Genomic DNA, 19,453 nt, shown 5'->3' with positions numbered 1-19,453 from the left:
GGTTGAGGCCGGTTCAGCTCTGTGGGCCCTGGTTGCTTCTGCCCTCAGCGACACATGGCAGGGCGAGAGCGGCTGTACTGATTTAGCCTTATGTTTTTACTGGGAACACTCAACTTTAGATCTCCGGATAGATATGGTTTTATATTGACTCCCGCTGCCAAACACACAATTATAAATACACACAAATGCACATTCATACACAGAAACTCAAACACACACACACACACGTGCACCCACACCCACACACATGCCCGGCCGAGCTGCGTGTGTGTGTGCATACAGTGTGTGCGCACATAAACATAGCCTCATTAAAATTTAAAACTCTTAAACGGCTTCGCTTTTTAGAGACGTTCCTCCCGGCCAGGAGTTACTTCAGAATGTTTCTGGTGGTTTTCCGCTTCATATTGGATTAGCTGCGCAGCTAAATATAAACACTCACTCGCTATGACACTTTCTAAAAGCCCCGTCTCCTTTTTTTTTCCGCCTGGCCGTCTAGCGCGTATCTACCTTACAGGCGGTAACAAAAACCCACCCACACCCATCTCACGCTCTATTGTCTTTTGTGAGGGAGATATGATGGTTTTATCAGCCTGCGTCTCGGAGGATGGGAGGAAGAGGATGGGATGAGATGAAAAGAGGGCTCAGGGAGGGCAGGGGGGGTTTGTTGGGCCGGGGAGGAAGCCGTTCCGCTGCAGGCCTATATTCTCCGTCATCTGGACCGAGCCCTCGCAGGGCTTTCCCCCTCCTTCCCTCCCTCCGCCCCCTCCGCCCCGCTTCAGATCAGCTGGACCAGGACTAACAGATGACCCACTGTGTCCAACGCCAAGAAGACAACCCCTCTGACCTGTCCTGGCGAGTAAGTGAACCCGGGAGACTACGCGCCGTTTTGTGTATGTGATGTTTCCATGTCCACCAGCGAGTGGCTGCGTCTCTGTCTCTGTCTCTAGTTAGGCCATGCCAGGTGAAAGAGCATTAATCACAGCGGGACGCCGGTTAGGGGACAGCAAGCTGGGGAGAGAGATGGAAAGAGAATCAGGCAAGGGAGCGAAAAAAAAGAGAAAAGAATAAGATAGAGGCAGATGTAGGATGAAGTAAAAGGGGCAGAGAGATGGATACAATGAAGGTGAAAGAGACAAATGGAAAGCAGGGCTAGTCAAGAGTGAGAGGAAATTCTTTGACATCCAAAAATCCATACTGGATCATCTCCTCAGAGGGCAGTTTGAGCCGATGCCGCTTGCCTAAACTCAAGACTAAAAGCACCCGGGACTCATCTATCCCGACTGCCATTACATTGCTTAATTTCCACATGAAATGAAATGATGTAGTGTCTTGTGCCTGTATAAGCACTTTGTTCTTTCACTGATGAGTGACTTTTCACTGAACTATATTAAGCTATTGACTTCCTGTCTGGTCTTATCATTGATGCTTGTCTGCATGGCATATGATGCAGCAGAGATTTAAATGCATTTTATGTGTTTTTGTTATATTGATTATGTGTTATGCGTTTTTATTTTTTATTGTTTTAATAGGTGTTTTTACTGTGCGTCTTTACTGTAACCCCTGTTTGCAAAGAAAATTCCCACAGTAGAGTTTTTTTTTATTATTATCTAAATTGAAATACCAACAGAAGCAGTAATACAGTGACAGCAAGACCAGCTGAAAGGCTTTGCATACTTTAGAGGCAGAAAACAGAGCAGAGAGTGTGTCGGCCTCAGCCCCATCCTCCCCCACCTCCACCCCACATACACACATATGTCAGGTCTTCAACGGAAAATCAGCTTTTATTGATCCCAATAAAATACACCTGCCCTCTGTAGTGAAATGATATACGTGTCAAAAAACCGAACAAATCTGGTTTGGCAAGAGGTCCGCAGCTTTTATTATTCTTGAGAAAAGAAATCGGGTCCCTGCTTGAGTTACGGGTGAGTCAGATTAATTTCAGTTCATCCTCTTGCATTGCCCAATATTCTATAATAAAGTGCCATTTTCTGTGGTTACCACATGCCAAATTCATAATGTATTACATCAGCCTGTTTTTGGTTGATTCTACAGAATGCCTCGACTCCTTTTGAAAACTTATTCTGAACGCTCTCCAGTTAAAACAATGGGCCTGAAGTCAGACTGCTCTGCTAAAACAATGAGAGAACTGTTCCTCTGCCTTTATCATTAAAGCAGACCTCTCTCTTTGAGAGAAATACAGCTGGCGCTGGATAAAATATGTCTGAGACATCCCACCAAACAAGGGCTTCTCTTTCAGCTCCTTTAATAGCAAATTGGTGGCTAAAGCCCTGTCAATGTACATGGAGTTTTACACAGAACCCGGTCAGTTACCTGTCAGAGAGCTGTACAGAGGTGCATCTGTACCTGAGGGAATACCAGGAGCCAATAAAGGGCCAATAACAGCAACAGCAACAGCAACCTCCCTGTTTGTGACAACTAAGCCAGAAATGAGGAGCAGAATGAGGGCAAAATATATTTCACTGTGGTTTCAGACATATTCAGCATTTAAATGTTTAAATGTCATAAGTGATTTAAGTGTGCTTCACTTATTTTGCCACACACTTAAATGGCTTAAAGTGGAGAAATTAAAATTACAAGGTGCTACGTGTACCATATAAAAACATCAATATATCACTGTCAAATTGTGTATAATCAAATGAGATGGTTGAGATGATTGGTAGCCTCTATCTCACGCCAGTAGTATCGTTATTGTTTCTCAAATTTAACACCACATTTCCCATAAACCCTGCTTCCTGTCACAAAGAGGATGCTGCTACTTGTTTGTTTATTGTAATTACACTACTGTCTCAAAAGGCACCTTTAATATTCCAATACTTAAAAAGTTTACATATTCAACCTTCCCAAGTTGCATTACGAGGACTTGAGCTTCTGTTCTACTAACCTACTGACCTTTGCCCTTTGACCCATCCCACTTTCAGCCTGAGAGACTTGTTGGCTTGCTGTCACTGTTTGAATATGCGAGTTGACTTTGTGACTGTCACGGTCTTAAAGGCTTGACAGTAAAGTAAAATATCTGAGGTATGTTCTGAGTTAGAGCTGACCTCCCAATACCGACCATGTCTGTTTCCTGGATGGTAACACCTCAGTGTGTGTGATTGAGCGGAGCAGACACATGGGGAGGAGGGGGGGGGGGTCTAAATACCGTTTCCACCCAGATTTACACCTGCAGACAACAGCCCCCCCTCCCGTCTCCCGTCAGTCTCCATCTCTTTGACAGCCCAGGCTCTTTCTCGTCTTCCCTCTCTCCTCACGTTTCTCACTTCATGGCGTCCCATCATGCCATGCCAAGGCATGTCGGTGACCCGGGATGTGGCCTGAACGCGGCCCCACGGCGAGAGAGACACACGAGCGAGCGAACGCTGGGCCCGGTGGGGCTGGGAAAACCATCATCCATACACCCCCCTCCCACACACACACACACACACACACCCAACACCCAACGGCATCTCAGCAGCCCCGAACACAGGCTAATTGGTTTCATCTGTGTCCCCGCTGGGCCGGCATAAAGGTGTGCAAGGGATGACCTCATCACACACACACACACACACACACACACACACACACACACACACACACACACAGGATAGGGTTTCTGTTATTTCTTGCTCTGTTAACCTGTTAGGAGTAAAGCCATGTGTTTCTATAACACCATCTCAGCATCTGACTCCAACTGTATTCACCATCCATGTCCTTCATGTCAAGTCAGTGACCTTCCTTCACGTTATAAAGGTCAACATATATACAGCCATGGAGTGTTGGTAAAAATGTCGATTGTACAAAAGAAAAAGAAAAAAAGCCCAAGGGAGCATTTCCAAGATCCAGATAATGGCTAATCCCATTTGAAATGAGAAATGAGATCCATTCCAACAGCAGCCTAATATTGAGTTCATGTCTAAACTTAATTTACAATACTAACGGCTAATCTGGTGGATTATTAAAGTACTTGGTGAATAGGGGCGAGTCTGATCAGATCTTGCTTAAACTTTGTTATATATTCCACTTATCTTTATATTTCCAATTCCATTTATTTTCATATCATGCATAACTTTCCTATCTTTCATTCATTCCTCTCTGTTTCTGTACGTTCTACTGCTGTTATTTTGCACACCCTGCATATGCTGTAAATTCATTTATTTTCAGATTTCAAGAATTCAAGTTCCTACTTTTTCTTTGCTGTATCCTATTATTTGCTGCTGCAATGCCCCAATTTCCCCACAGGGATCATTAAAGTTTCATCTAATCTAATCTAAATAGTATTTGCAAATAATTCTTAGTGTTTGTTTTAACCAGTTTGGGTACCAGGTAGGGTGTACTGCATCAGGACAATACAAATCATGTCAGTTAAACTGTCAGTCACTGAAAAGCATAATAAATAGATTTCCTGTGATTGTCTAAATCTTCTGGCAATCACAGTGTTCTCCTGTGTGCCAAACCCCACCCATCTGGTATTCCAGGCAGTTTAAAACACTAAAAAACATACTATGTTGATCTGATTGTTATTCCAAGTAAGAAATAAACTTTCTCCCCTCTGGGTGTAGTCTTACCGTGAATGGCTTGGCGGATCCCTTGTCGTCCTTGCCTGAGATGACTTTGGCGTTCTTCCTGGTCTCCCTCAACCTCTCAATCGTCGGAGGCTTCACGAACACTATGTAGGGTTTAAACTCTGCCGTCCGCAGGTGCTTTATCGTCTGAACGGAGACAAAAGGGAAGAAATATATATCTAAAAGTGCTGGAAGAGAAGTGGAAGTAGAAATTTGTTGAGGGCTTCAATAACAGAAACAAACAACGATACTCCCTGCCTGTCTAGAGCATGAGTAGGAGGGGAGTCAAGAGACATTTCTCTCCATATCTGCCTGGTCTTTCTGTCTCTGCTTTCTGGTGATGACAGCTTGACACTGTTGGCATGGTTCCCACAGTGGCACTAATGTAAAAGTCCATGACTTTCCATAACTAAGCTGAAGCGCCTCCAGGACCTAAAAAACGTCATTCCTTCCTGGTTTGTTAATGTTGTTTTTCTAGAGGAGTACACAGTCTGCTTTCCACTACAGTTGGGCTGAAAATCACCATGTAATGCAATGAATGTTTGAAACAAGTTGTAAAATACATTCCTGGAAAGTGACCCATTTGTAAACTTCCCTGATATTCCCTGACTTCCCCTGACAGCAATACAGCTCTCTAAACTCTAATGATATTCCAGAAATTCCATGGCCAGTGGGAAACCTGACTGATCCTCAACATGTGCCTGTGTACTGAAACATGGTATGGGAGAACCACAGATCCTGGTACCACGATCGGCACTCCTCGCTGTGCTAACTGGCAGCGGGTCCAAACCCACAACTGATAGAAGAGAGGATGAGAAGAGGGAGGAGAAGAACCATGGGAGGACCATCTGTCTCCATCAGGGAGGCTGCTTTCATCAGCTGCTCACCCAGTCAGCATGGGAGCAGACAACATCATTCAGCAACAACATGCTACTGACACTGCTGCTGAGCTGATCCATAAGTCATGCTGCAGAATAAGCCTGGACGGGGCTCACATTAGAGGTAGGGGAAGGGGGGGGGGGGGGGGGGGGGTTTGGCTCCCACAACAACACGAATGTACGCTAAACATAAATATGCACACGTAAGCATGCTCACGTCTCCCTCACATGTGCTCACACAGGCACATTTTCAAACACTGTAGCCGAGGGCTGTGGGGCTGACTCTCATTGCCGCTCGGGCCGGGGCGGTTTGAGAACATGCCAGGGTAATCTATATAATGGCGTATTTGTGCCTGTGTGTCATTATCCACTGAGCGAAAACAAACAGAGTAGAGCCTGTGGGGCTGAGGCTGGATGATACGGGCCTGGCCCTGGATAATGGGAATCGTGCTCCGGGGGTTTGTTGGGGCTCAGCGACATGCCGGCCACTTGCGTAGGGGCTGATCGCCACCACCCAAGACACATAAGCCAAAGAGGAAATCTTCAAATAGAGGAAATTAGTGGTAATTGCTCCCTCAAAATGCCCCCTTTAAAACCCGCTTTGGTAACCCAGTAAGCAGCCAAGGCCTCGGGAAAGCCAACGGCCTCTCCGACGAGGGAGATCTGCTTCCGAGATAGGTGGGGACGGAGGTGCCAAAGGACTAAAAATACAGGGGAAGCGGAGGATGGTGGGATGGCAAGGAAGGGATGGAGAGGAAGGGACGGAGGGAGAGAGAGAGGGAGGGAGGAAGGACGCGCTTTGCGGGCTGGTGTCACTCACATGAGGCTGGACGTCCAATAGGCACACTTTGTTCTTGGAGAGGACGGAGCGCACCGAGTCCAAACTCGTCCCATAGTAATTCCCTTTGTACTCGCCATGCTCGATGAACCTGAGCGAGAGGTGAGAGGGAAGGGAAAGAGTGAGAGAGAGAGAGAGAGAGAGAGAGAGAGAGAGAGAGAGACAGAGGGGAGATGGGAAGATGGAGACAGAGAGGGCAAATTAAAGCAACATAGCAACAAAAAAAGTTGCGTGAGGAAACACTTCTTTGATTAGTATTTAATGCGAGACTAACGACCCCAGGGAGTAACATTAGAATCCCGTCCTAATCTGGTATACTGTGTGCACACACTCCTGAGATTCAGCTTAGAAATAATGACATATAAAAGCCATACAGATCCACAGGGACAGGGGGATTACTCTTTCAACCGCTGACAGATCTGAAGATAGCGTTCTTCAGCAGAACGCAAAAACCAGACATTCTGGCAAAGCCGGTTTTTATATAATCTCCTATGTTACCCTTTCAATCAGTAACACCTGTTTGTTCCAGAGCGACCACAAAGCCCCCCGAACGCCAAAAACCTTCCCTCCCTAAGCCAGGGGGGTTTTAGCCCGGCGAGCGACGGGGCGCAAGCAAACAAACACTTTTCCACCAGATAATCTCCCCTCCTTCACACCAATCAGCTGTCATGACAAAAAAAAAAAAAAAAAAAAAAAGCCACCAGTGTATTTTTAGCGGAAAACAAGGAGGGGAAAAAAAAAAAGCCAGCGAGCAGAGTAACGACGTGGAAAGAATTTCAACCTAACAGGACGGCGTGGTATGCTCGCAGTCTGCTCATGACGAGTGACGGACAAAATGACTGCCTCACTGTGCCTGATGCCATGTAAAAAAAAATTTATAGTAATTGCCCATGTAAGAAAGTTTTACTCGGCTTTAGAAAAAAGGGAGGCTTTAAGTCTCCAACAAGCCTCATATTCGGTTATGGGAAATTCATTTAAGAGCGTACGACAGCCTGTGTTTAAAAAACTCACACCTTGCCGCATACTGTACTGTTTGTTGTGAGAGGAGATGGAATAAAGATTTGGGAGTTACAGTACTATAGGAAGGCATGCCAGTGGAGGTTTGGCTATATTGAGCATCAACTGTATGGATGCTTGCCATTTTTCCCATAGAACAGGGCTTCCCTTGGGAAAGCTGTTCACGCTGCGCACACGTTGCGACGGCCCCATTCCTGAGCGCCTTTTTATTTAGCCTTCCTGCAGGGAGCGCATTGTTTCTGCTGCATGCAACGAGGCATAACGCAAACAAGGCCATCTCACTCCTCGGCTCCTCGGCTGCCTTGTAATTTCGGCGTGGAGTGTCCCACGCATCGCCGCCACATCACAGCTCTGTCACTCACCCCTCCGACTCCCTGAAAAACATTGCATGCCTCGACCCGCACCGCAACACGGCCTAAATATACAAACCCCCTCTTCCCCCTTCCCTCTGCATGCTCTGACACTCTATACGCACTCGCCACCACAGGCTTCCTTTTGTGTTGTATGTATATGTGTGTTTGCGTGTATGCGCGCAAATTTGTTTGCTTTTTTTTTCTTCTCCCCCTCTGGCTCGTGTGAGACCGGCTGAAAGGCATCAATCACTCTTATGACGATTACAATTTGCGTTTCAATTTGTCGGCCGCAAATGTCAAGGCGGGCTACGGCGCGGCTGGATTCAGAGAGAGCGGCGGAGGGGAAGAGGGAAGCGGAGACGGGAGACCTCGGGGCCAGTGTCTGGAGATCTGTTACCGACACAGGGCCGGGCCCTGTCAACACCAGCTCACAGTCAGTTACACAGACACACGGTGGAGAGGAGAGAGGCCGTGTTAGTGCAGTGGCAGTGAATGTCAGTCAGCCGGCCGCTTTCACTGTTACACTGCCACACTGCCTCTAGTGGCTCAGAGCGGGGAGAGGAGCTCTGCTGTTGCCACCAGGGTGATGGGACTCAAATCTCAAATATGATTAATAGAGGTTTATTCACTTAGCAAGACAGATGCAATGAAGTTTCAGGGCCTTTTGTGTTTTAACCGCTGCAAATATTGTTCTTATTATGAACATCTGTACTGAATATCCACTGTAGAAAGTTAGAATCTGAATGTTTTGGATACCGTGACTTTTCTGTATTTGCAGTAGACACCGTTCTACCTACTTGTTGTTCTGGATGTCGGTCTCAAAGAGATGTTTGGAGATGAAGTGGTACTCCACGCCGTCGCTCTCCTGGCTCCTCTTGGCCCGACTGGTGTCTGAGAGAGAGAAGAGGGGAAGACGGAGAGAGGAGGAGCAATTACCTCAAACCCAGACTGTCTGACTCACTGTTGGGGCAGAACCCATCTGAACTGAGCCCCTTATTAACATCGCTGTAAGTCTGAAACAGCGCGCTGCGCCATGCCAACCCTTGTATATATGATTGTGTAACAGCGCTATAAAATACACAACCTGTAGCGCTCCAGCACTAAACTCAGACACTTAACTGACATTCAGTAGTGGTTTACTGGGCCTTATTAAATTTGTCTCCTGTAATGCAGCTGCAGTGGCTTCAGAAACAGAAGCCGTGGCATTAGCCACCAGAGTTAGCTGCTGTAAGGTAATTGAGTTTGGGAGCTCTCATTAACATCAAGTCCCTACATTTACTTGGCCATAAACCATAAACCCTTGCCGTTAAATAGGAGGGTGTGGGGGAGCGGGGGAGGGGTTGGTGGCACGTGGAGGGAATGCGAGCGGGCGACTCCAGCGGATTTGCAAGGGTCGCGGGGTCGACGAGCGCCGCGGCTCGTTTCAAGAGCACTGCGAAAGGTCGGAGGTGAGCGCCGTATGCCCCTCAGACAAATTGTCTGCACGCTCCGGCCAGCTCCAAAACAAACCATTAAACTTTTATCACCGCTCTTGCAACCAAAACTGCCAGGGTTTTTTTTTCCCCCTCTGACTTTTTCTATTTGTCAGCATGTGTTGCGGCAGTAGCCTCATAGGGACGCAAATGTCCTTTTTCAATACATAGCCTTCCTTTTTCTTGGGCAAAGGCTGATCGGCAGGGTTCATGGAAAACCAATGGTGTGATTTATACAATGTGTCACTCAGTCTGAGAAGGAAAGATGGTCATAAATCCAGCCGTAGTGCAGAAGACACTGAAGAAGATCAATTACTTTCTGTCAACAACCACCCGACAACAGTAGGAAAAACACTGAGAGAGGGCCAGAACAGCCTTGTCATAAGATAACATATATTTATGCCTCCCATTCAGAAATGTGTAACACACATTGCCAAACACAGCCTCCCAGTACTTAGACCAACAGCATCCACCATGCATTATTTTGGCATCTGTTTTGTGGCACAGAAAATAATTACAGTGCAACAAAAGAATGTGCATCCATTCATTCCCAAATCATGGAAAATATCAGTAAGGTTGGATTGGAATCAAAATGTTTAACCCCCTACTCTAATGGCTTATTGCAACGCTGCTTGTGTTACTTAGACGGCTGGTTTACATTTTACACCGACAAGCAGGGGGAGAAAAAAAAAGCCAAACCTTAACCGGGGCCACAAGCCGGTGGTCTCCCAAGCTCCGGTTTTCAAATTAACAAAAGGGGGTAACGCTTTCGGGCTTAATCTGAAACAACAGCAAGTGTTAAACACATCCATGTGTCCATTGGCAGTAATCAAACATAAAAAAGGGAGGGAGACGAGATACTTTCCGAGTCTCTTTCCTCTCAATGAGAGCCAGGACTTGTGCCATACATCTTCTATATGGGTCAGAATCCGACTGTCTGGGCTCTATTAAGCTCAGCATCACGGGTCACATTTGTGAGCAATTAACAGGCCTTATGGAAAAAAACAAGGCCCGGCCAATGGGATTTTAATACCAGGGACATTTCAAGTGTCAGACTTCGACTGGGACACATCCATTATGCCACACGGCATGTAACAAACATGGCAATTAATATCAACAGTCCGCATATTTCCTCCCACTCCTCGTCGCAGTTTCCTCCCAAGCCCCAGATGGTAACTATGCAATTACGAGTGCCATTGCCCCGCTTAAACATATAAATCAAACAGATTCATTTGTCCCAACATGTTGGCTTTGGGACATCTCAGAACTGCTAAAAACTTAGAAAAAAAAAAAAAAAAAACGGTTGGCAGTGCTGAGAGAGCCAGTCATAAGCGGGAGCGTTGGACGGCGTTCAGAATTATGGCAAGCTGTCATTTGGTCCTTAAAAGGAGAGAGAGGGAGGAGGCAGCGAGGGAGGGAGACAGAAAAGGAGAGAGAGAAAAAGAGAGAAAGAAAGAGAACTAGAAAGAAGGAGAGCGAGCGAGTAGCCTGGTGCCAAATCATGAGGCAGTGGAATGGCATGTCTTCAGGAGGTAGAAAAACGCCGTTTCCTCCATCATTCGGGGCTTGTCAGGCGGACTGTGAAAAGCTGACAATTACACAGGAGGAGAACCAACCGCCTGGGCCTTGAGCGGACCAGCCGCCCTGCCTGAAAGCTGCCCCGGGTGTTACTCACTGCCAGACAGTTCCCTCTGTGTGTGTGTGTGTGTGTGTGTGTGTGTGTGTCTCTCAGACTGGACCTTCATCGCTCAAACAGCACACGCACTCTCACACAGTGTGAAAACTAAACTGGCATGAGAAAGCTAAACATCCTTCACCCAAAGTGATTATTTTGATTTGTTGCTAAAGACTCACAGGGTGCACCGGGCCGCTGTGTAGCCGGAATTCGATCTGGCATCTCGCGCGCTTGCGTTTCTCTGCCAATGTGCTTCCAATGTGTTTTGTCTCGGTGCACAGATGTACAAGTGGCTTCTTGGGTGCAAATGGATACAGCAGAGTGCAGGGGTGGGGGGGGGAAGTAGCTTATCTCCATGACTGAAAGGCCGTAGTGTCAGTTATTTAATCTTTAAGGAGCTTCTTTCCTCCAAAGAAGGGGCATTCATCGAGGCCTAAGCACTTGACAACAGCCAGTCTGGGCTCCTGACCCCTTCTGCTTCTGTTCATTGTTTTCAATAGCAGCACGATGGTAAACTCCACCTACCGCACATGCAGACAGAGCTTGGCCATTTAAGTTTTTCCCAGTAATTTTATCTTCTACTGTGCCGGTGAAGACAAACCAGATCTTGAAAAGTCATATGTTTGTCCACCTGCTCTTGTTTCCCCATCCAATTAAGACAAAGTAGTGGATAAGTAAGAGCTTTCCTCTTCTGACTGACCATTTTGGATTAAGAGAAAAGAATGTACAGCCAAATTTTGGTTTGGCTGGGCTATTCCAATTCCCTGCTTGGCTCCCTATTCATTTACAGCAGGAACCAGATTCCTTTATATGCAGTACAATTTATGCAAAATATAACCTATTATACATTTTGAAATGAAATGAAATATTGAACAAGGATACTTACACAAAGCTATTTAATAGATTGTTTTTTTTTTATTGTCAGATCAAACCTCTTGTTTATCAAAATCACCATGTTTGCTGTTGACTGACATCCCGCAATGCAAAGTGGTATGGCTTTTTGTAGGCTACAGTGTGAATGCAGCATGAGCAGGAAGCCAAATGGTGTCTTCATTCCCTTTAAAAGCCATTTGCCAATAAATAGTGGAACTGAAACCATGGTCTGGTAGAAGGCTTATAGTGGACACAATGTATAAAACACACACACACACACACACAGATACGAAAGAAGAAACACATGTAGAGAGAGGCAAGATCGGAAGACAAATGGAGTCTACTGAAAGATGCTCAGCTAATGTTGGATGTGCGCGCACACGCACACACACACACACGCACACATACGCACATACACACACACACACACACACACACAGTGAGTGGAGAGGACTTACGTGGGATGGTCACACTGAAGTGCTGGGGGTCTGAGATCAACAGCTTCCTCTTCAGTTCGTTCAAGCCAACCCCCGTGGGACCTACACACACACACACAAACACACACGCAATTGCATCATTAAAATGACATAAGTCACAGCATCCATCACCGCCTCTCCCCAATCAGCACATTGAGAGAGAGAGACGCAGCCAAGCAGAATGGGCTTCCGTCGCGACCCATGCTGATAGATGGGGCCGAGGTCAAATTTCAATATCCGTGATGGTGCTTACTGACCGCATGGGGCACATACACACACACACCATCCATTTTTTGGATTGATGGTGGCAGAACTCACTGGCTGAGACCTATGCCCTGCCTAGCTGCTGTAAATAGGATGAGGTGTAGCGAGAAGTGAAAAAAAAAGAAAATAAAAAATGAGAGTGCGAAAGCAGCGACTGGCCCTGTCAAGAGAGCACTTTGTTGTGTTTTCCCTCCCAACAGGCTGAAAAATCAACAAGGCGCTGATCCCACCAGGCAGCTGGATTTTCCATCGCATCCCCGCTGGGGAAACTGGAGGCAGCGTGTGAGAGAGAGAGAGAGAGAGAGAGAGAGGAGAAGGGAAGAGAGAAGGGAAGGGGGAGTATTGACTATGATATTGATTTGTCTGCGTCTCCAGAAGCTTGCGCCTTTTCCAAAAACATAAACTCCACTAGCGTCCCTGAACTCTCGCTGCCGTTCCTCCCAACCTCCCCAAGCGAGCGTTTGACAGACGGCGACATGTAGGAGGGGGCCAAGTTCAACGTCGACCCATATGAGCAGAGGATTTTCACAATAAGATATTAAGGCACGGTGAAAATTCATATTAAAGTAGCTTTGGAGACTGTTTTGAACTGATATCAGAAAGATGTTTAGGTTCCAATTTCAGTGGACGACTGCAGACGTCTTTCTTTTGGAACTATATTAACAGGTTTTCAGTGTTGGTGGAGGCTGTCACATCAACATATATCACATATTCAAAATGTTTGTTGGACTCTCATATTTCTCTGCCTCCCTCTCCTCTTTTACTCTTCTCCCTCTCTCTCTACTCTCTCCCTCTCTGAAAGCCATATTCAACAATATTTTGGTGGTAGTTACCAGGGTGCTACATGATCCTAATTTGAGCCGACTCGTATCGATGTCTTCAAATAGTGCGGACAAGAAATCAGTTACGGAGGCACAAGTGCACGCCATGGCCTTTTTAGTGTTTTACCACAGCTTCCCTGTGCGTGGACGGCCAGAGACAGCGCTTGATCTGGGCTCCGGATTCCTCGCATGCCTGGCGTTCTGGGCAGGCGCTACAATCGCATCAAACCCCATTGGAAATTCATTTCTGCAGGCAAATGTGTTTAGCAGGCGGCTCCTCTAAAACAAACGGACAATGAGTTCACTCAGCGATGCGGATTAGGTGGAAAGAGAGCGAGAGGGGGGGGGGGGGGAGTAATGGTGGACAAGCTGAGAAAGACAAGCCCTGTACTGTTAGGGAGAGAAAGAGGGGTCCTGTTTCCTCTGGTGCTATCTGTGCTGTTCCCTTACATTTCATCTGGCCCCGAAGCAGGAAGGTTTTGGAGCGATCCACAACCTGATAAATAGGTGTGGACAACGAGGCTCTTTTAAGAATAATCTCCGGCCTCTCCGCAGACAGGAGATCTTTCTCTGAACACTGGCAGCCTTCACACACAGACAAATTCACACCCCGAGCTCTCCCTTTGCTTTTGCGCCCGGCAACACATGGTTTTGAGTCCTATTGTGCGACTGCTGTAAGTGATAAAAGCTGTTTCCTCAGCACGATCACTCACTCTGCTGCGGATTCAAAAAGAAAAGAAGAAAAAAAAAAAGAGAGAAAAATACCCCGACCCTCTTTGGACCGACGGCGCGAGGCATTCTGTGGTTACCGTCTCACATAAACAAGCACATGGCCAAGCGAAGACAGCAATCAATCTTAGCCGGAGAGAGAAGGAGTTTTTTTGGGGGGAGGAAAAAAAAGTCATAGTCGCAGAGCCTGGGGGTTGAGAGCGCGGGTGATTTATTAAAATGAGGAAATGGAGTTCATTTTGAATTTGTTTCGGGAGAGCGCGAGGAATGCGGCGGCGCTGTTTGAACAAGGTCGCGGACCGATGTTGTTGTAGGTGTTGAGGGTGGCAGAGCGTGGTAATAGAGGTCCTTTTATGAGCCCTATCAGCGGTGCAGACAGTCCGCCCCGCAGGCCGCAAAACCCTCCGCACGTGCTCATTTGCTCGGATCAGAGCGTGGATATCGGCGTCCGCGCGCGGCGGATTGACGGAGTCATCGGCGCTGCCCTCGATATGACAAACGGCCCCGCTTCTGCGCCCTCGTAAAGCCATTTTAACCTTGTACTGCCACTTTCGATATCAATGATGCGTGGCAGCAGGCCTTCTTCAGAATACCTCAGACAGCGATTAAAGCCTATTCCAGCCGCACCGCCGCCTGCCAAGGAGGCCCGACAGGCCCACCACCAGGTCTTTTACAAGCAGAGGCGGTGCACTGTGGTCCCGCTCCACCGTCTGACCTCAAACACGCCACCTCTTTGTGCATTGTTTGTTTTTAACAATGCCCCAATACAACGGCGAGCTTATAAATTGAAACACCACAATAAAAAAACAAAAGGCATATTTCTCCCCAACTCTTTTGGAGCAGGCAGCCGTATTTGCGTTGTGTTTATGTGTTTTTCTCTCTCTCTCTCTCTCTCTCTCTCTCTCCCCCTCTCCTCTCCTCTCCTCTCCTCTCCGAGACGAGCGCGGTGCTTCTGGCCCTGCAGGTTGCCGTGCCAGTAAAAGTGTCAGACTTCATTACCGCACTCATTAGAGAAGCAGCCTTTAATATCGCGCGCTTAATAACTTCCAGGCCAAACGCGGAGCACATCACATGCAGTTAGCGCCGAGAGGCCGAGGTCCAAGCCCCAGAGCCTCGACCCGGCCTCCGCCCTGCCAGCCTGCCTCACTTCGAGGACTGGGAATATTACAATGCTGCGCAGACAGCTGGCACGGGCGCTGCCGCGTTATACGGGATAACAATGGTGCAATGTAGTAACACAAATTATTTTATTTACAGTGCATTTCTAGGAAGTTTTCAACAGAGGAAAGACTTCAGGTAGTTTCATTTTAATGTATTTGGATTCCATATCAACACTCACTAAAGCATCAGTGTCTTTAAAATATGCTAGTGCTAAACCCCAAACGAAAAAGTTTCAATTCATCAAAATCTTGCTGTTGCTGTAAGTTCAGTGGGTCAGGTTACAATGAAACAGCGCTGACCTCACACCGCAGTAAAACAAAAAATGTGGATATCAACACATCATTTTGTCAGGTCAAATAATCAGATGTCTTTCAAAAACATCAGCGGTTTAGTCAAACTATGCATATGTAAAGATATATTTTCATTGGCGACTCCGATTTAAAATGTACAAAAACAGATAAGCATCTTGATTTGTCTTTGAAACCGATCCCCCCGTTCAAGTGCAGGAGGCGGGCGGCAGATCATTCATTATTAGCGGGTACCGTCGACCTGTGCGTCCACATTAATGAACGAGCGCCTTCGGGCATTCCCGAAAAGCTTCGGGAGAGGGGGGTGTTTGATATAAAAACAATGGGAGGAATGCGTTGTGTTTCGAGCGGAGTGGAAAGAGTGCAGGGCTGAGGCCAAGTCAAGCATGGGAGGTTTTGTCCTGTTTGGAAGACCTACAGTACACGCCTACTTTACCTCCTCTTTTCCTGGACTACTAGACGGCTTGGATTGAAAATGAACTGAGCGGAGGTGTGAACTGAGAAGGAGAAAGGAAGAGAGATGCAGAGAAAGAGAGAGAGAGAGAGAGAGAGAGAGAGAGAGAGAGAAAAAGACAAAGACACAAAGTTTATCTGAATGTGATCTCTGCTCTCTAGCTCCCTAGTTGATCAACTGCCTTAATCTCTTCTATAGAGAATACAGTAACATTAGTGTACTTGGTTTGCTAGTTAACATTCGCAAATGTAGGTTATACTCCATGCAAACAAATTACAATGAAGAACCTGTCTCTTCACCTGTCGTGCGACATCGTGAAGTTCATTTGCATACAGGCAGAGGATTGTGGGAGTTGTGTGAAAATTTGCAGTAAAGATGTGAAGATTCATAATCATAAGTTGAATTTTTGAACGATACATCCTTTCATTGATTAAATACTGCTCAATAAAGAACAGACACGATTTGTAGGAAGGGATTTTCTCAAGTGTTGTAAACCCGTGCCCAGATACAGAGTGAAGTGTCTCACCCCCTGACTAACTGACCTGAATTTGTCTCTTGAAAACCACACCACAGCGCTGTGGTAAAAAAAATGGGGGGAGAAGAAATGGAAAGAAAAGATTCCTAATAAGAAAAAGTGGAGAGACACCGGGGAGAAAGAAAAAAACACAGGAGAAGAGGAAGACGGAGAAACATAAAGCAGATCTTTCCTTGGCCCCTCCGCTTCGTTACGTGTGAAATTGTCCATAGGTTGTCCTCCAAATTATGGAAGTTAATTGAAAATATTTACATTAGCGTGACGGGACGGGCGGGGGGGGGAGGGGTTCGGCATCGTCTGTGTAAAGCGGTGACATGCTGGCAGGAAAATGGGCCCGCTAATTAGCAACATGCCTGATGAAGTCCATGCTCTGTGTGGCGCGTTGGAGCGAACCAAGGCCTGGTCAATCACGCTAGGAACACATCCATAGAGAGCATGAGTAAGAAGGGGAAGGAGCGAGGGCTTGTTGTTGCCAGCGGTGTTCCCGTCTAGCTGAATCCCACGCCTGTTTAAAACCTGCTGTCACATATCTAGGAAGAGTGCATCTCTTTCCTTGATGAATGGAAATTGATTGGAAGGAAACACGCTGGGAAAATGCCGGGAATGTGTTTTGTTCCATTTGTGTTCGGGACATTCTTGTCATTTTTTTTTGATACGAAAAATTAACCTAAAAAGGAAAAATGTGGAAAAGGCTTGAATTCGATGATGGCACGGTTGGTCCCCGGGAAAAGATTTAAGTCTTTACTGTTGCACCTGGCTAAGCGTATTGTTCCACCATTCACTGGCAATGCTCGTCTTCCAACCGCAAATACAGAATGAGAAACCGCTAAATTCATTTCAAGACCTTGGCACGCTATAAAGCTCTTTGGAGGGCTTTGTAACACCCGCTCCTCGAGGCAAGTGTTAACAATTCTGTCGGCTCGAAAAATGAGGAGATTGAAAGGACATTGAGAGCGAGGTGCCGTAAATGAAAGCACTAAATGTGACTGATTAATACGAGGTCTGCGCCTGCCGATTCCGCCGAGTGCTAAAAGCCGAAATTGAGGAGGCCCTGGATGATTGCGGGCGAGTCCCCGCAGCGGGGAGCTCATTTCTGGGCTGGGGGTGATGGGAGGGCAAGGCCAAGCCACCTGGGGCCTCTGGAGCTGCGGAGCTCTGAGTCACACAGTCGTTTCTGTGCGCTGCATGTGTCACCATGCTGGGAGGTGAGGCTTTATATTGAAATCTACGGCCTCCGCAGTGCCAAGTTTAGCAGCGCTGGAGCCTGCCCACACTTTAAAAGAGTGATGTGTGTGTGTGTGTGTGTGTGTGTGTGTGTGTCACGCACCCATTTGGACATCACCGCAATCAGCGCGGTGTGAGGTAAGCGGTGATGTTGAAAATTGAGAACAGTGGCATTTTTCCGTATGGTTGGTGGCCGAGTTTAACAGCCTTCGGAGCCCAGTTCTCTCCCTTGCACACACACACACACACACACACACTCTCTCTACTCACCTACTAGGACCACCAGCCGGTGTTTAGCTCCACTCTGCCTGCGGTAGGGGGTGACCTCCTCGTACGTGGGCACGTCCGCCGTGTCGTACATTTCGCTCTTCTTACACTCGTACATGGACTTGTTGGTCTTCTTGTCTCTCCTGCTGAGGCGGAAGCTTCTCCTGAACCCGGCTGGAGGTCAGGGTGAAAAGAGAGAGAGAGAGAGAGAGAGAGGAAGGGAGAGAAGGAGACAAGAGAGAAACACGTGAACCCACAAGACGAGAGATGTTTGTGCGAGCGTGTCTGTCTATGCGGGTGTGCGTGTGTTTTGTGTGTAAATTCCAACGCGAGTGTATGTACACATAAGCCCACAGCTGTGCACTTCAATTTATGGCCGTTTTCAGCGTCTTGGCAGGCGCGTCGATGGCTCCACGTCCAATACCTCATATGTATTGTGCAGCTCAGCTTTATGACAGCTATCTCTGCTGTAGGTGAAAGAGCTACAGCGCAGCGCTCGGCCAAACAGTTTCCCTGGATATCACGCTCAAACACTTCACTCATATTTTCCCCTGGCGACATGTAATGCATTTTAATTTTCTTCCCTCTCACGTACATACGTATGTCTTTAAGACCGTAGCACGGTTTTAGGGCTTTTACATCCGCGCGCGACTATAAAAAACCTTATTGCTACATCCTCGGACGTTTTCTCGCCAGCCACCACTTACGTTATATTGTCTTTTCCGTCAAGGTAGGAGTGACTCATCCTTGTTTTTGGAGATTTGTCTGGGACATTTGAAAGCGCGTGACCTCTGCCGCCCGCTCTCCGCGAAGAGGTCGCAGTGAGAAGCACAGGTTCTTTCCATGTAATTTACGGCTATGCGGATTTACTGCCAGTTGCTTCATGGTTGTCCACTTGACATAACCGTCGGGGTATGATTTGCCGTTCATTCAGGTCGCCTTTTTAGACGATGGCGAGGTATGTGTGTGTGTGTGCATGCATGTGTGTCATTTAGTGTTAATTTGTGTCCTTTGGCTGGCTGCGAAGGAACACTCGCCCGGTGTGTGTGTGTGTGTGTGTGTGCGCGGGTCGCTTTACAACAGCTGTCATTTCTGATTGGTTTATGGTGTGCGCCGTATCCTCAGACCGCCGTCACAAAGGCTTCTTAACATACCGATCCGGGAGAGCGCGCGCCTTGATCTGATGATCTCCGACAGTATCAAAAGGAGAAATTTACCCCTAATTTGAGGAGCAGTTTCATATTTATGACAGATGTTGGTTAACCCGAAAAAAAGAAGCAAATCTACAAAACCCAGGGCATCCAATATCCAATTTCTGCACACGGCTGTGGTTGTTTTCTGTCTTCTCTTTCCTTCTTTCATTTTTTCAACAGTGATTAATGAACTCAGGAATATGATGCAAGATGCCCAAGTAAGATTAAGGCAGCATGAAAATTATGGACTGAGAGGAGAGGGGGTGAAAAAAACTCTTGATCCCCGTCCCCTTAATACTTTCCACAACATTTTCAGACCGCTACGGCCGTGCAGACGTGCAGCGAGGAGCGCC

General features: G+C 47.1%; 1 protein-coding gene across 3 annotated transcripts in view; it reads right to left on the bottom strand.

Annotated features, from left to right (window-relative positions):
- Positions 1-19,453, bottom strand: part of mpp7a (MAGUK p55 scaffold protein 7a) — a 131,852-nt gene that overhangs the window by 4,177 nt on the left and 108,222 nt on the right. For all 3 annotated transcript variants that reach the window (XM_071896907.2, XM_078291386.1, XM_078291387.1), the window contains 5 exons: positions 17,911-18,081; positions 12,127-12,207; positions 8,446-8,539; positions 6,261-6,369; positions 4,566-4,709 (listed from right to left, as the gene is read on the bottom strand). In XM_071896907.2, coding sequence (XP_071753008.2) covers positions 4,566-4,709; positions 6,261-6,369; positions 8,446-8,539; positions 12,127-12,207; positions 17,911-18,081 — 599 coding nt within the window. The remainder of the gene's footprint in view (positions 1-4,565; positions 4,710-6,260; positions 6,370-8,445; positions 8,540-12,126; positions 12,208-17,910; positions 18,082-19,453) is intronic.

Source organism: Centroberyx gerrardi, chromosome 22, assembly GCF_048128805.1.
Source record: "Centroberyx gerrardi isolate f3 chromosome 22, fCenGer3.hap1.cur.20231027, whole genome shotgun sequence".
Classification (NCBI taxonomy): Eukaryota; Metazoa; Chordata; class Actinopteri; order Beryciformes; family Berycidae; genus Centroberyx; species Centroberyx gerrardi.
Note: the sequence above shows the minus strand (reverse complement) of the source record. Positions and strands in the feature narration are given on the sequence as shown.